The sequence below is a fragment of the Xenopus tropicalis genome, chromosome 6 (genome assembly GCF_000004195.4).
Source record: "Xenopus tropicalis strain Nigerian chromosome 6, UCB_Xtro_10.0, whole genome shotgun sequence".
NCBI classification, from domain to species: domain Eukaryota; kingdom Metazoa; phylum Chordata; class Amphibia; order Anura; family Pipidae; genus Xenopus; species Xenopus tropicalis.
In genome coordinates, this window is record NC_030682.2 from 137,388,919 (window position 1) to 137,407,088 (window position 18,170).

The following is an 18,170-nucleotide window of genomic DNA, read 5'->3' on the forward strand; positions in this document are numbered from 1 at the left end:
TTGCCTCCGCCGCTTGTCATTAGCGGCGGAGGCAATGACCGAGGGGAGGTGGGTGGAGTTGGCCGACCGGGTTGCCTAGGGCGCCCGGTCGGCTTGGCCCGCCCCTGGCTACTTGTCACGGTTACTAAATGCCACAAAACACCCTGCCATAGACAATACTGAGAATTGCCTCTACGAAAACACAAGTAGAGAAAGTAATCAGTAAATGATCAGCATTGTCTGTTTCTGTAGCCACGACAAGTAGCTGCTACTAGTAGCTCCGTGTGTCTTCACCCTAATTCTCTTATAGAAAACGGGAATGACCCTAGTATAAGCATACAAGGCCAAATGCTAAGGTAAGCAGGAGGGCCCACTGTGATTGTTCCTGAAATCCAGTAGGGCCAGTTCAAAGCATTCAGCTAATGAGACAACAGAACACACTACAGCTAGGTCCTACTTGGTGATAATGACTAGCTAATGATCTTTTGCATCAAGAGAAATTCATATATAATACATAAAAAAAAGGAAGCCTCCTGTAGCAGGGAGCGTGCCCCATTCACGTCACCTAAAGTGCCAAGTGGAACACCATTTCTATTGTGATTAGTGGCTACATTTTGTAATGCAAAAGTTATACACAAATCCTCGATACGCTGGAAGCGCGTTTAGTAACAGAGTTTGATAAGAACAGCGAAAATTCCCAGTAAATTGATCAACAATGGCAACGCGGGGCAAGGTAATTGGTGCGGCGAGCACAGCGCAACACAACAGGAACTGTAAATCATGGCTTAATCGTTAGCTGCTGCTCCCCTCGTTGGGACAATGACGTTTCCACAATACATTCTTTTGTTTTCCTGGAAGTTTTGGACACGTGCAATCCTTTTCTGGAGAGAAGATGGAGCAGCAGCTTGGGGGTCGTTCGTCTATGGCGAGGTTTCAGTGGAACCTGCAGTAAATAGAATAAAACACAGATGTGAGATGATTCTTGTTTGGTAAAAATTAGAATATTCTATATATATAACACTGGGTTTGAACCCAGGAAGGGCATCTAACAGGCCTGGATCTGAATAACAGGATCTGCTACTCTCTTTTATCTATGTCAATGCTCGTTGTAACAGGAGCAATAAAACTGAGCAGAGAATATCAGGAGATGCTTCTTGCTTCAGTAATTTATTGGGTGAAAATGAAAATTAGATATATCTTGTGGATATAATGGTAATAATTAATCAATGGTAATAAATTTAATCAATAAACATTCTGTAACATTTCTGCAATAATCAAGTTACTCTTCATTATCCCCCTCAGCAACCTGCCTCTATACATGCAGCTTTGAGTCGGAGTCGGTTATTTTGAAAGACAACAGAAATACATGTCAATCAAGTTACTCTTCATTATCCCCCTCAGTAACCTGCCTCTATACATGCAGCGGGGTCGGAGTCGGTTATTTTGAAATACAGCTGAGATACATGTCAATCAAGTTAGTCTTCATTATCCCCCTCAGCAACCTGCCTCTATACATGCAGCTTTGAGTCGGAGTCAGTTTTTTTGAAAGACATCTGAAATACATGTCAATCAAGTTTCTCTTCATTATCCCCCTCAGCAACCTGCCTCTATACATGCAGCTTTGAGTCGGAGTCAGTTATTTTGAAAGACATCTGAAATACATGTCAATCAAGTTACTTTTCATTATCCCCCTCAGTAACCTGCCTCTATACATGCAGCGGAGTTGGAGTCGGTTATTTTGAAATACAGCTGAGATACATGTCAATCAAGTTAGTCTTCATTATCACCCTCAGCTACCTGCCTTTATACATGCAGCTTTGAGTTGGAGTCGGTTATTTTGAAACACAGCTGAAATACATGTCTAGGCAAGGAACACATACCAAAGTTGCATTTGATTGAACTGTCCATCTAAATCTGACTCCAACTCTTGCATGAAGAAAAAATGGAGAGAGACAGGCTGCTGGGAGGGGAATAGTGAAGAGCACCTTGATTGTTTCACAAATAACATTTTTTTAAAAAATTTTATACATTATATTTAGGTTTCTTATTTCTGTGAGATTAAACTCAAGAGGGGAAATACTGAAACTCATTTTTTATTTGTTTGAAACTACAAAAAAACTAAATTCCATGAAAATCAGTCATTTATCAAAATATCTGAACTGAGAAAGCATGAATGAAATTAAGTTGCACAAAAGTAGTGAAATCTGCAACTTTTTGACTTGTTGCAGAATAACCAACACTTTTTGTGTATTGTTGCACATAAGCCACCATCAAAAAACCTGAAAAGCTCTAAAACCACAAAGCAAAGAAAGATCATCCACTTTTACATGATCTAGGTTTTAGATGGATAATAAATCTCTCAAAAACCACATTTTTTTGCAGCATTTTCAGTAACATGAAAAAAAAGACCCAAAAAAGTCGCAGTTTAGTAAATGCCCCCTCAAAAGTCCATTTTTTTAATAGTTCTTCTTTAAGTTAACGGCATTCTGTCCGGCCAGACACAACAGCAGGGAATAAAATTGTCACAGATTCATGATAATTAGCAGTGTCAATTTCTACATCATGAAAACTAAAAGAAAAAAATTCATGTAACTGGTATAAGTGCTCAGAGGAGCACTCAAAGCAATTTTCCATTAACGGGGACCTGTCACCCTAAGAAAATCAATCCAAATTGTTTTCTATTCTGCAAGTCGAGCCAAATAAACTTTGCTTACCCTATATAAATTATATAAATCTTGTTCTTTTACTCTTGGAATTCACAATTATAGCAAGCAGACAGCCGCCATTTTGTAAGCACTGTTATTAAGACAAGCTATGAATCTTCCCAAAGTCTTGTGTATATGTCAGAATGGGGGAAGTGATGCCTATGCACCGAATACATAGGTAGTGAAGAGAGAAGGGCAATGAGAAGAGTGCAGTGACATCTAGGGAGTGCAGAATGGAAAGTGAAAGTAACAACATGCTCAGCCACTATGACTGAGCCATAGAGATGGGGAAGGCAAAGTATGATTGACAGCATAGATTTCTCAATTAGTTTGGGTTTATGTCCTCTATAATAGCATCAAGACATCCCCAGCACAATTCTCTATACAAGCCCTATTATACATAGGTACAATATCAAAACACAAATAAAAGGAACAAAGTAATGGGTTTTTTTTCTAATTGAAACCGAGGCTGCAAGTACCATATAGGCTAAGGCGGCCCATGTCTACAACTGCAGGAATGACTGTAAATTCTGTTTAAAAACCCTGTATTTTTATAGTTCCATCAGACTTTATTAACATTTCTCCCGTGGTTTGGGCTACAGTAGAAGACCTCTGCGGCACTAAAGGAGATGAGTGAATATGATTAGCCAGGCCAATTTCCCAAAAGCTGGTAGGCAACGGCTTCTAAAATGCCCTATGGCAGCACATTCTATTAATACACCCCTGATCCCAATGATGTAGCAGGCGTCCAATCACAGCCGGCTGTAGCGCGTGTGCAAACACAGACCGCAATCACAATGGCACATAAACTGTTTCCTTTTAATATTCTGCTGTAATGGCAGTAAATCAAATATTTTCAGCTATTTTCTATTTTTTCAATTGGAAACCGAGCGATTACATGAAATAAATGTGACAGTCGGCCGAATATGGAAGCACAGCAGTAGCGTTAGACCTGAAGCTTTCCAAGTACATTTAAATAGCTCATTTTACTGCACAAGAGTAAATCAGACTCAAATCTAACATTCCAAAACAAACATGAATAACTGAATGTCTTTGTGTAAATAAAGTGGAACCTTGGCTTTTTTTTTTATTTTTGCTCCGACTATTGCCCTTCTGCCCTCCATTACTTTGCCTCTTAAGTGCTGCTAATAGGAGCTGCCATATAGGTCAGATTATAACAATAAGTCACACTTGTCACACAAATTAACTGCCATAAACCCCAGCGAATGAGTGAAAAATGGAGAGATGGAGTGTGGGACAAAGCAAGGTTGCCACTTTTCCCCTTGTCGAAACCCGGACAGGGGGTTGGGCAGTGATGTCAGGCGGTGGAGACAGTGATGTCACAAGGGCAGGGCATAAATCTAGAAAAGTTCTGCCTGGTTTTCCTTATTTGAATTATACTTGAAGTAAATGACACGGCGATCGGCCAATCACAGATTGCTATGTCATAGCCCCCTGACATCACTGGATTGCCCCCTGACATCACTGACCCACTTCTTGCCCAGACTTCAACATGCCAATATAGTCACTGCACATTTTTGCCTGACCAATTTAATACTAGTTTTAAAATAACATATAAAAGTCAGTGACCAATAGTTGTTCTGTACAGCTGGAATTTTGGGGAGGTCATACCCACTTTTGAAGGCCACAGACCACTCCCTTTTTTTAAACTCACATGTGATCCACTAGATAATATTTCACTTGTTTGTCTTTTTGCAATGTAAATGAATACAGGGACTCCCAGAAACAAAGTGACCCTTCCAGCATCAAACAGATCACTGACCAATAACTTGGGTTGTCATTGTTTACCTTAGCAAAAAACAGAGAAGGGGGGAACCGATGATATCAGGGGGGGGGGGGGGTTGTGCTATATTATGGCTGAGCCATGACATATGGGGGTATGATCGTTATGTATGGGAGTATGATCGTGATGTATGGGGGCATGATCGTGATGTATGGGGGCATGATCGTGATGTATGGGGGCATGATCGTGATGTATGGGGGCATGATCGTGATGTATGGGGGCATGATCGTGATGTATGGGGGCATGATCGTGATGTATGGGGGCATGATCGTGATGTATGGGGGCATGATCGTTATGTATGGGGGCATGATCGTGATGTATGGGGGCATGATCGTGATGTATGGGGGCATGATCGTGATGTATGGGAGTATGATCGTGATGTATGGGGGCATGATCGTGATGTATGGGGGCATGATCGTTATGTATGGGAGTATGATCGTGATGTATGGGGGCATGATCGTGATGTATGGGGGCATGATCGTGATGTATGGGGGCATGATCGTTATGTATGGGGGCATGATCGTGATGTATGGGAGCATGATCGTTATGTAAGGGAGTATGATCGTGATGTATGGGGGCATGATCGTGATGTATGGGGGCAGAATCGTGATGTATGGGGGCATGATCGTGATGTATGGGGGCAGAATCGTGATGTATGGGGGCATGATCGTGATGTATGGGGGCAGGGATTTGATATTAGAGGTGGGTATTGGTCATATTTTTGATCAGGTTTCACAATGCTGAAAGCCAAATAGTAAGTTGTCAACTAAACAGCCCCAAGAAAAAAACAAACTGTTCTGTTCAAAATAGACAGGTGGCAACCCGACCGACTTCCTCTGGCCTAGTGGTCCCAGCAATTTGATACAGTGATCCCAGCAATACATAGCCGGTGTCAGAGTGGGCTGGCAGGACCCTGTGAAAAATCCTGGCGGGCCCCGGCCCTTGCCGACCCAGGCCCGGTTCCCCCAATGGTAGCCCCAGCCAACACTGTACATCAGTGATCCCCAACCAGTGGCTCGTGGGCAACATGTTGCTCCCCAACCCCTTGGATGTTGCTCCCAGTGGCCTGAAACCAGGTAATGAAAGGGTTTATGTTTACAGAAATACACCTTATTCTAACCCCCACCTCCCAGATCCCAAGCACTCTGCTATTGTTTTTCTTATGCCCCAATGGTTATTTTTTCAAAATTTTCTAGATTCGGCCAGTGAATCGGTTAAACTAGGATAATACGCAGCTAATAATACAAGTCCCATTACCAGGGCCGGCTTTTCCCCCACAATACCCTCTTAGAGGTTTCCGGGCTAACGCCTTCTGCTTAATGGAAGGCAACAGATAAACTTCCATTTAAGAGAAACAGAGAGAAGCAGCGACGCATTTCGACGGCTCTGAGTGACAGAAACCTGATGCATTTGCTGCTTGGGAGGTTTGGTAAATTCTGAATATTGTTCCATCCATCAGTTAAACACAGTGGCTGTGTGCACTCTCGTGTATACAAATACAGCATAATGTTTCTTAGGGACAGCTCAGCACTTTATTGACATCTCCTATTTTTGCAGAGCGTTTTGACACAATATTTGGCAGGCAATGGAAAAGAAGCTCCGGCGCAATTACGCTACAGATAGACAGATGGGCTTCTCGGGGCTGATATTCCTAAAATAAGCCTCTCAAGTGCTGCTATTCAAAGGTTGCTTTTGTTTAAGAACAGAACTGTGCTTGTTTGAAACTTGAGTAACTACAGAAAGGGGATTAACCCTCTGATTCCACTACACCCCTGAATGGCCATATGTATATCCACCCACCAATCGCCCAACCCCACCCATTTCACCCTGCTCCTTTTGCAACCATCCAAGCCCCTGACATGACTCCTGCTGTATGCCCCCCCATTAGCAGCTCTAATTGTGATTAAAAAGGAAGGTAATTAGTTATTTATTATTATATATTTATATTGTTTATTTATTTATTTATTATCTATTTATTTTATTAACGCAGGCTATACACACAGGGTTTGTACACAAACAAACCAAGGAGACACATACATGTTAGTGAATGGGCAGAGTTCTGCCTTTTGCTCCCACACTACTTCCTGTTACAGTTAGAGCTGCATCACTTCCTGTCAGCTGATCTCTGAGGGGGCACACAGCCCATCCCTAAATGGCGGGTCAAGGGAAAGGGTGTAAAAGGGGAATATTTACTGATACAGGTATGGGATCCCTTATCCGGAAACCCATTATCCAGAAAGCTCTGAATTATGGAAAGCCTGTCTCCCATAGACCCCATTTTAACCAAATAATTCCGATTTTCAAAATTGATTTTCTTTTTCTCTGTAAAAATAAAACAGTGCTTTGTATTTGATCCCAACTAAGATATAATTAATCCTTACTGGATGTGAAATAATCCTATTGGGCTTAATTAATGTTTAATTGATTTCTTAGTAGACTTAAGGTTTGAAGATCCAAATTACAGAAAGACCCTTTATCCGGAATACCCTTGGTCCTGAGCATTCTGGATAACAGGTCCTATACCTATATATATATATATATATTCCAGTTTGGTGAGATTCTTTAATAGGCCACTTTATAAACTATCTGTTGTTTAGGTTTTCATTTTAATGGTGTAGTTTTTCTTTAAGGATAGTGCCCTGGTTGGAATTGAACTCACACCTCTGGGGACTGCAAACACAGCAGACAGTTACAAGACCTGGTGAAAGTGCTTCTCTCTGTACAGAAGTACAATGTCAGATACAAATGCCCATTTTTGAAGCCATAATGCAGCATTTTGCCTACAATTCCAGTTTAAATGGATCTGCGTAGGGAGTTGGCGTTTGTGTTAAAACGGGCGCAATTCTACGTGTGAGTTGAAGCAAAGCAAATGCAAGTTGTGACTAACACTTTTAGGGATTGTGTAAAGTCAGCATTTAGCATAAATACTGCATTAGCTTGAGATTCTTTTGGCGTGAGTCTGCTCTGCCTATTGATACAGCCCACGTGGGAACCGTGTGTGAGCTCCCGATGTCACCGCGCGAGGCAGGACACTTAGTGCAACCAAAGGAAAGTGCAAGGGACACAAGTACCAACGCTTATGTCGATTACAGCCCGAACGCAGTACCGAATACGGAGCCCTATAGTCATATCAAATGTAACCCTGTAGCTCATAAAATCAAAACTTACAGATTGTCAGGTCTGTAGAGTCTGCGTTTATGAATACAGGTATAGGACCCATTATCCAGAATGCTCAGGACCAAGGGTATTCCAGATAAGGCGTCTTTCCGTAATTTGGATCTCCATACCTTAAGTCTACTAAAATTATATCTTAGTTGGGATCAAGTACAGGTACTGTTTTATTATTACAGAGAAAAGGAAATCATTTAACCATGAAATAAACCCAATAGGGCTGTTCTGCCCCCAATAAGGGGTAATTATATCTTAGTTGGGATCAAGTACAGGTACTGTTTTATTATTACAGAGAAAAGGGAATCATTTAACCATTAAATAAACCCAATAGGGCTGTTCTGCCCCAATAAGGGGTAATTATATCTTAGTTGGGATCAAGTACAGGTACTGTTTTATTATTACAGAGAAAAGGGAATCATTTAACCATTAAATAAACCCAATAGGGCTGTTCTGCCCCAATAAGGGGTAATTATATCTTAGTTGGGATCAAGTACAGGTACTGTTTTATTATTACAGAGAAAAGGGAATCATTTAACCATGAAATAAACCCAATAGGGCTGTTCTGCCCCCAATAAGGGGTAATTATATCTTAGTTGGGATCAGTTACAAGGTACTGTTTTATTTCTACAGAGAAAAAGAAAATCAGTTTTAAAATTCTGAATTATTTGATTAAAATGGAGTCTATGGGAGACCGGCTTTCCATAATTCGGAGCTTTCTGGATAACGGGTTTTCGGATAAGGGATCCCATACCTGTATATATTTCATACAGGTATCAGAACTGTTATCTGGAAACCCATTATCCAGAATGCTCCGAATTACAGGAAGGCCATCTCCCATATTCCCTTTTCTCTGTAATAATACTAAAACAGTACCTGTACTTGATCCCAACTAAGATATAATTACCCCTTATTGGGGCAGAACAGCCCTATTGGGTTTATTTAATGGTTAAATGATTCCCTTTTCTCTGTAATAATAAAACAGTACCTGTACTTGATCCCAACTAAGATATAATTACCCCTTATTGGGGGCAGAACAGCCCTATTGGGTTTATTTCATGGTTAAATGATTCCCTTTTCTCTGTAATAATAAAACAGTACCTGTACTTGATCCCAACTAAGATATAATTACCCCTTATTGGGGCAGAACAGCCCTATTGGGTTTATTTAATGGTTAAATGATTCCCTTTTCTCTGTAATAATAAAACAGTACCTGTACTTGATCCCAGTTAAGATATAATGAATCCTTATTGGAGGCAAAACAATCCTGGGTTGGGTTTAATTTAAATGATTTTTTAGTAGATTTAATGTACGGAGATCCAAAGTACGGAAAGATCCCTTATCCAGAAAACACCAGGTCCCATACCTGTACACAAGAGCCATGAATATCTCATAAGTTATATCCATATAAATAGTTCTTATTGATGTCATCAGTTATAAACGGTGCTTAGCGATGTAAATTCTGTCACATGACTCACTGAAACTTGTGTATTATGATAAATATAGTACCCCCTGTTATAAAACATAAGGATGTTAGAAGTCACCTTGGAGTTCCATAAACTGTATAAAACCACTTGGCCTTTGACCGCGCACCTTTATATGGTGATGGAACTCTGTGACTTTTAATATCCTTATATTTTACAATAGGGGGTACATTATTCACTGTATCTACCTATAGATACCCCCCACACGGAGTTCATAAAGAGATAATCCTATTACTAATGCCTGTATTAGGAATGCTGAAGGATCATTCATTCCGATTCCTTATAATTTTTTTTAACCGTGTCTGAACCCAATTTTAAATATATAAATGAGAGAGGAAATTGGAAATATTTTGACACCAGACATCATTACTTTTGAGAAACAAGGTTTCCATGGTTACGGTTAATCTCTTCACTATAACCACAGCTGAAGGGGTTAAATTACATTTAAAAAAATATATATATATTTAATATTAGGTATTTTTCCCCTCTTTGCTGGTGATATGAAGCAGGTTGGCACACCCTGAGCTGTACTAGGCAGTCATTAAATACCTTTAAATGCTTCTGCCTGCCAATCATTGTGGCCGGGTAGAAATGCCAGGCTGCCCCCATTGGCATCGCAAGATAAAATGATTGTACTAAGGAGAACAGGAGTGATTTTCATACTGTGACAATAAATCATAGAAGGGAAAAGAAAACGATCCCAGGTTTCCTCTCTCCCATAATGACAAGCTTTTTCCTGCCACCCACATAATTATCAGCCGAATCCGAGCGCTGGATCCAGATCAAATTAAAGCTGACAATTAAGACAAAGTATTTTTGCACATTTTAATTAATTTTTACTCGGCAGAAACCAAGTGGCTGTGATCTAACATCTCCGGCAACGTCTCGCAATTAACGAGGTTCTAAAACATATTAATCCCCTAACCCCCCCCCCCATAGCAAATGGAGGTATATTGTTATATTGTACCAAATACAATCGGAATAATCCGAATGCAAGAATGAACACGCGGCACAATTCTAAAATTATCCCCTTTTCCCTGTGGATATCGTGCAGTCGCCATTTCGTCATTAATCGTTGGCAGGAACATTTCCACTTGCACAAATAGAAGCGGGGAAATAGCAGAGCTGGGAAATATGTGTCTAATAAAATGACTGTAAATTTACAGCCTGAAAAATATAAAAAAAATTCCATGTCTGAAACCGCACAAATGTCTCTTAAAACTGTAATATATATGATAATTAGCCGGGATTTTGGAAAGGGGGGGGCGGCAATGGGGGTGTTTGTATTTTGTACATGTTGAAATTACTACTGACAAACATACAGCGGGATTATTAGTCCGGAGCCACAGGTGCGCGGTACCGCTTACTTATGGCAATAGAATTAATTTATACTAGTTATAATGCATTTAAAGGCCAACTAACACTTTCAAAAGCAGCAGGCTAGAAAGCTAAACACAGTCAGTTGCACTTTGTGCTCTCGTGTCAACTAGGGTTGCCTCTTGTTTGTAATACTGGCCTGGGTTGGGTGCTGGCCGTGATGTCATTTGGGGGCTGGACTATTCCCCCACACAATGTAGGTCTCTATAAAAATATATTGCATAAACAGCTCATATGTAAAACCCTGCTTCATCTAAATAAACCATTTTCATAAAAATATACATTTTTAGTAGTATGTGCCATTGGGTAATCCTAAATAGGAAACTGCCATTTTAAGTACTAAGGGCCGCCCCCTGGGATCATAGGATTCACAGTGCACACAAACAAGCCAAGGCACACATACATGCTAGGCCCCATCAGCCAATGAATGGACAGAGTTCTGCCTTTTGCTCCCACACTACTTCCTGTTACAGTTAGAGCTACATCACTTCCTGTCAGCTGATCTCTGAGGGGGCACACAGCCCATCACTAAATGGCGGCTCAAGGGAAAGGATGTAAAAGGGCAATATTTACTGATATATATATTCCAGTTTGGGGAGATTCTTTAATAGGCCACTTAATATAATATAAACTGTCTGTTGGTTAAGTATTCATTCTGGGGGTATAGATTTCTTTTAAGGGGCGTGAAAATGAGCGGGCTGGGCAGGGGAAAATGCAAACAGTGCCAGGAAATGGGTGGACAGGGTGGGGAAATAGAAGGAGCAGAGGCGGGCCTGTGACTATAAAGGCTAATCAGCAGCGGAGAACATAAGGAAAGGGAGGGATTAAGAGAATATTACAATTTACAGGTAAGTATGTTGCTGGTGAATTAGTAATACCATTGCTGGCTCTAGCTGGTGATCTTCTGGCCAGGCCGGTTAAACACTGACCAGGCGGCAACTTAAGTGTCAACCTGCGCTCCTTGCTCTCCCGTAATAGTGGGGCTCAGTGCCACTGCCTTCCTCCTGCCTCCAGGGCTGTCTGGGCGCTGCTGTGCCTGTTGACACAAGGGAACCCTAGTGCGACTGCAACCTCCAAACCAGGCAGGAGCTCCAGGGGTCCTTCCATGCTGTTCGTCAATGTGGCAGAGCAGATGTGCCAAAACAGTGACGCTGGTAACCATACCAATTGCACTTTACAGGGCAGCTGCCTCCATATCATGCCAGTGTGGGCACTAAATATGGTGCTTGATGTTACTAATAGGGAAGAAATTCAAACCCAAAGGCCAGTATTCTTACCCTGAAAAGATGGCGCACGTGGGACAGAGTTGTCTCTCCCGGTGATAGCAACAACACTGGAATTCTGGGGAAAAATAACTTTGCATTGTGGGTAGAAAAATGGCAATTGCAACATTGCACACTGCGGGGTTGGTGATAAATGACCCCTATTATGTTTGGGCTTCTGTACCAGTCCAAGGCCACAGCAGGCCACAATATAATTTCTCATGGAGGGCAAGGTCAGCAGATCAGAGTCTCCCAGAAATGACTGACAGCTGGAACCCTTTATATGGACTGAGTCCCAGTATGCACTTGGGGCAAATAATAGCCTCTGTCTTCCTATATATTTATCTTTGCTATTAATACCATTGTCATCGAGCATGATTCTTACTGGCCAGCTGGCAACCCTAGTCCCAGTGTCTGTAGCAGATGAACGAGCAAGTTCCTGGGGAAAAAAGGTGACACCATTATTCTGTCACCTGTAAGACGTCACCATAAGTGGACAATGTTGGGCTCCAGTTTATGAGATGGCTTTTAATGAGCCAGAATGGAACACTGACATTTAAGGACTTTTTTTTGGCATGGCGGTCTCTGGGGAAAAGGCTTTGGCAAGGTCATAGGGTAACTCTTTGCAAACATGTTAGAGGTTAATATGGACAAGTCTCAGGGCACCTCTTTACTCTCAGAAATGTACATGGAGAAGAGGTCAAGGCTGTATATACAGAGAAAGAAGTATTTACCTTCAGTCAAGGGGTCTAATGTGAGATCAGGATGGGTTTATGCCAGAAGCTTGCTGGAAACCATCATTGGCTCCAAGTACAATTTTTAAATTGGCATTAAGAGGGTCACCTAAAGCATTTTAGTGTTTTAGTGCAAGTGCTAAGGAGGTACATAGGTGCCCCCCTACCGCCCCCTAACTTGTGTGCCATTCAAATGCGCCAGTTAGCGGAAGAGGATATAGAGGCTGCAAGGAGGCAGCTGGTAAGGACAGGACTGGCCTGTGCCTTCTTCTAGTTCACTCCCTAGTAAAGAAAATGCAGCTTTTTAATAAGAATAAGAATTCATTATCACTCACTGAGCAGTTAGCAGGGCCAATTCCTCTTGTACGATGGGGCCACAGAAGCATTTTATTCAGCTTTTTTTCTGCATATTTCAGTCTGCTAAAACTCAGATGCAATCTAATGCATTTTCCCTTGAAGTCTTCCCCTCTGCCTTGGCACATACGGCTATAATATTCCTATAATCTCTTCTTTACATATGAAGCAGCATTATACTGATTTCCATGGAAATCTATTCCCGGCTCCCAGCTAAGCTGCCTCCCAAGTGAACCGACTGTTGCAAAGTTACTGTGTCAGAACTAAAGACATCTCATTGTGCCAGCAGTCACGGCTCGGCCACGGACGGAGTATAGCAACTTCCACTAAGTCACAAACTTTCAAACAGTTCCTGGTGTAAATTAAAACTATTATGAAATGAATAAGAGATTGCTAATGAAACGGGGCAGGACTGGGGAATGGCAGGCAACCTGCGGAGCTAAAGACACTGGCAGAAACAACTACAGAAAGGAAGGAATAAAATCCAGTGAGCAGATGTTGTGTCTGCCCAAGTTTCCAGCTGATGTAGGTTGGGCCACCTATTTGGCCAAAGGGGCCACAAACCTCAGTAGTTGTGCTAATCTCCATACCAATGCAGTTAAACAGGTAGGGACAGTTTTACATAAAGAGAACTTGAATTAGTCACCCAGAATCCCTTGGTAAAGGGTTTCTGTATTATGTTGTATATCAATTCAATATCCTTAGTCTATGCACTGGGGTTGTGCACCTTGGGCCCAGCTATGCAACTGCTGAAACTCTGGGGGATTTCTTAGAGCCCTGTAGTAAAGTGCATTACTCTTAGGGAAGCAACTCCAACAGGAAGAGAACAGGGAAAAAACTGTTTCCCTAATAAGAGCGGATTGGACTACACAGAAAGGAATTCATATGAAATATAAAGTACTGCTCAGCGTGGATACAAGAAAATATACCAGTGCTGATTTTACCCTTTCAGTGGCAGCAAGGAGCCGCTGTGCTGGGATGCAGGGAATGGCTGTATTACTATTTAAACTAGAAGTCCCCAAATTGTGTTCTGCACCCCCCAGGGGCCACAAAGAAGTAGGAGGCAGAGGGACAGCCTGTTAGGGAAAATGCCACTTTGTTAGGGAAAATGCCACTTTGCAGCCCTGAATACTCCTGGAACCATAACAGAATTCCAAACGTGACCCGATTTAGATGGTACAACTATTTTCTTTTATCCCACAACGTCACCACTTCACTTCCTGCAGCAGAAGTAGAGACACCTCATATACAAAGAGTGGGTGCAGTGCTAGGCACATATATGGGTGCAACTTTGTGTCTGTAAAAATGACATCCACAGGCCTGAGGTTTATAGAGCCCAAGTCAGGTGCCCCCCATGTTTGTAGAATTCTCAGCAGGCACCCAACCTTTGTGTCTGAACATGCACAAGTCCCCAGACGCGAGCCCCAATCCCAGACTTTCAGTCGGTGAAACTAAGGGAAGATGTGGAGAAGAGGTACATGACTAGCACCCCAGGAGCACCACCATTATATCCTAGGCATGTTCTGTCTACCCTTAGTCCTGGCTAGGGTTGCCACATTTTTCTGTGACTAATACTGGCCTTTGAGTTGGGGGGCGGGAAGTTATGTGTGGGGGTGTGTCTGCAATGTAAGGGGTGGGAAATGACTGTTTGGATGGGGAAAGGTTAACGGGGGTGTTAAATGGGTGGGGAAATGGGTGAGGTTATGGGCGGAGCAGAAGTGGGCCTATTGTTATAAAGAGTGATCAGCAGAGGAATGGGTCAGGAAAGGAAGGGGTTTATAGGTACATCTCCCAACATTTGAAAAAAAAAAAAATGTAAAGAGGGAGAAGAAGAAAAGGTGCGTGAAGTGCATCAAATTTTGTGACCATGACCATTTTGAACACATCCCCTAAATGCCACTCCCATTTTACAAAATTTGCCAGGTTATTTAAAGTTTGAACACATTTCTGGGGGTTTTGGCATCTTATTTGGGGTATTTGATTTTTTTTTTTTACAGTGAAATTGCCCTTTAGGCTGATGCCACACCAGGCGTAGGGCTGATTTTTTCAGCCCTACGCCTGCTACTTGTGCCTGCACCCGAATGAATGGGATACGCTCGGGTGCAGGCACATGTAGCCGATATACGCATGAAAACGCGAGACTTTGCATTCTCTCGCGCCTGGTGTGGCATCAGCCTTAAGCTGTTCCCACAAGAGACCTGTTTAGCTTATTAGTTACAACTGTATCTCAGTGCAGGTGTAGCTTGTTAACTTTCTGGGCTCTCTGCCAAAAGCCCACTTATTTAATTAAGTATGAGAAACATTCTTTTCAATAAGAATCCGGGACTGTGGGATAAGCTGTTAAAGTCGGGATGGTCCCATGAAAATCGGCACAGTTGGGAGGTACAGTATGTATAGGCATTACAGATTTGCCGGAACCGGAATTTGCAGGAACCAGTAAATTTAAGATGCTGGTAATGTGTAATACCGGTGCTTGCCCTAGCTGGTGATTTACAGGCCAGGTAGATCTAAACCCAAACAATAAATTGATGCAAACTTACACAGAGGGTTTCTCTAAGCACTTTGCAATGTACATTTCAGCTATTATTAACAGGCTTCATGACTGCAGTTGGCAAAAATATTGTCCCCTCTACTAAGAACACAGCAATATTTACTGATTTTCTTTTAAGGGACCCTAACTATCTATGCACTTTCCATGCACTTCCGGTATAATCGGTTAACCCCAGAGTTGCTGACTCTCTGGGCTGCCTGGTACCGGCAGTCTAAAACTGCTAATATCTCCGAATAAAAATAGAAAATGAATGTAAAATGCCCAGAGGATTACTCTAAGTAAGTTACATCAATACATTAAATCCCCATTAAAAGATCTATTAGGTAGAATTTATTATACCCAACACATATACCCTTCTCTATTATAAAGAAACCCAGCTATAGGGGTCTCTCTTAGAAACCGAAATTGTGGTTTGTTCTTCTGCCTCCCTGCACATGAAATGCAAATCAGCAAATATAATGAACTGACTTCCTTTGACTTCATTGTGTTACCCCAGCCGGTCTCTCGGTAATTAAATACTCCCAGGGAAGTGATTTACCTTAGAAACACAGCCATGCAGCGAGCTGTATTTATTCATCATGAAAGAAGCCGGAATAGGATAAATGTAATATATATATCTATATCTAGGCGCTGTATGTATATCAGGAAATCTTGTTGTGCCACTCACAAGGCTTGGAGGTAAATTTCCCCGGCCCATAAATACTGCCAGGGAGGAAAGGCAACAGCTCGCTGCAGACAGAGCCGGTATTTATTTTGCGGTGCGCGTTTGTGGCTATGAATATCTGATTTGGGAAATAAATAACCCTACCCGGGGAGGCAGAGCCGGAAGATTAGGGAGTAAATCTGGACACTAGAAATATGGAAAATAGAACTGGGCTCTCTGCGAGATATAAATCAGCGGATTTAATTCCCCCGGCGCCGCAGGCAAATTGGAAATTCTCAATTAAAGAGGAATCGTTTATATGGGATAAATAGGGAGATTATTTTATGGGCTTGAGCTTAAGCTAGCCTTTCCATCAAAATAAAGGCAATTAATAGTGAAAAAAAAATGACTGGGGACTCAGGACAAGATATATTGCAGGCTAAAGGGTTTATTTACAGTCTATTACAAGATTATTATACATGGGCTGACAGCAGTGCATGAATATACAGGCAGAGGGCAATAAAGCATGCTCGCCCTAATGTTTAGGTGTGGGGTGTGTATGCTCGGCACAATAGCTCTATTAAATGCCTGGGTGCTGCCAGGCTTATAGGGAGCATAAGGGTTATTTTCATTCAGGGATCCAAGGCCCCTGCTGATGCCATTCTGCCATCCAATGACAAGGGCAAGCAGTGCCAGCGATATGTCCCCATTCCCCATTGATAATTGGGTTAATTAGCCCAGCAAGCAGCAGCTTGAGGGTACGAGTGGGACTGTATCCTTGTCTGTCTATATGAAACCAGTGGGTAATACATTGGCTTTTGTGTATATTGTAAGTATTAGTATTGGTACAGTTCATGCTGGAGACTGGCTCAGGAATCAGCATAGACTGATAGAGCAATGTCTGCCCATTATGGATAAATGGCAGAGAGCAGGGGCAGCAGAAGGTGTTTTTGGTTGGGAGGGTCAGGAGAGGGAGGATTTGCGTTGCCAACATTTTTGGACATGCCCACTTTTTGTGGCCTCTTCCTTCCGCCTAAGCCACCCCCCCATCTGCCTGTGCCGCCCGCCCCTCCGACTACATTCAGCAGCAACTTCCAAAACCGGGGAAGGGGGGGATTCTGGGGCTATGCTAAGGAGTATGGCAGTTCCATACCTCCCAACATTTGAAAAATAGAAAGAGGGACTAAATGAAATGCTGCACGTAGCGCGCAAAGAATTTGTGACCATGCCCATTTTTGCAACCACACCCCCTAAATACCACTCCCATTTTATTACATTTGGCAGGTTGTTTAAAATTTGAACGCTGGGGGTTTTGAGGTTGTTTTATGTGTTAATACAGGTTTGCTAATGCAGAAATTGCCCTTTAAACTGCCCCAGTTCCCCCAAGAGACCTGTATAACTTATTAGTTACAATTGTATCTAAGTGCAGGTGTAGCTTGTTAAGTTTCTGGGCTCCCTGCCAAAAGCTATTTTTTTTTATTAAGTTTGAGAAACATTGTATCTTTTTTAGCGTTCAGTACAGGAGAACAAAGGGAAAAAGGGACTTTTCAGTAAGAATCTGTGACTGCGGGCTGAGCTTTTAAGAGACAGACTGTCCCATGAAAATCGGGACAGTTGGGAGGTAAGAAGTTTTTATCTATAGAATTAAATTCAAGAATGCATTTAAGTATGCAGAGATAGAAGGGATTATTTATAAAGTGCAGGTCAGGGTGCAAAATGCAAAGGAATGTTCCATGCCAGGACTGTCCAACTGAAGTCCTGTAGGATAGAAGCGAAAATCTGTTGCTCTGTGAGGCTACAAATGTTTTGTTTTTATTACTTTTTATTCCTTATCTTTCTATTCAGGCCCAGGTAAACATATAGCCTGGTTGCTAAGGTAAATAAGACCCTAGCAACCAGATAGATGCTGAAATTCCAAACTGGAGAGCTGCTGAACAAAAAGCTAAATAACTGTAAACCACAAAAAATAAAAACCAATTACAAATTGTTTCAGGATATACGTTTTTAGCTCATGCTTAAAGTTCGTTTGAATGTGACTAACCCCTTTACGATCATCTCTAATCCAAACCATCGTACTGCTCAGTTTCATTATAACACGACAGGGGAAAT

At 41.9% G+C, this 18,170-nt stretch overlaps 1 protein-coding gene across 1 annotated transcript in view; it reads right to left on the bottom strand.

The window, feature by feature from the left end:
- Positions 1–515: 515 nt before the first annotated feature.
- The window catches only part of samd12 (sterile alpha motif domain containing 12), a 342,219-nt gene continuing 324,564 nt past the window's right edge, over positions 516–18,170 (bottom strand). The window contains exon 5 of the mRNA XM_018095171.2: positions 516–922. Within this exon, the coding sequence (XP_017950660.2) occupies positions 900–922 (23 nt within the window). The 3' untranslated portion in view covers positions 516–899. The remainder of the gene's footprint in view (positions 923–18,170) is intronic.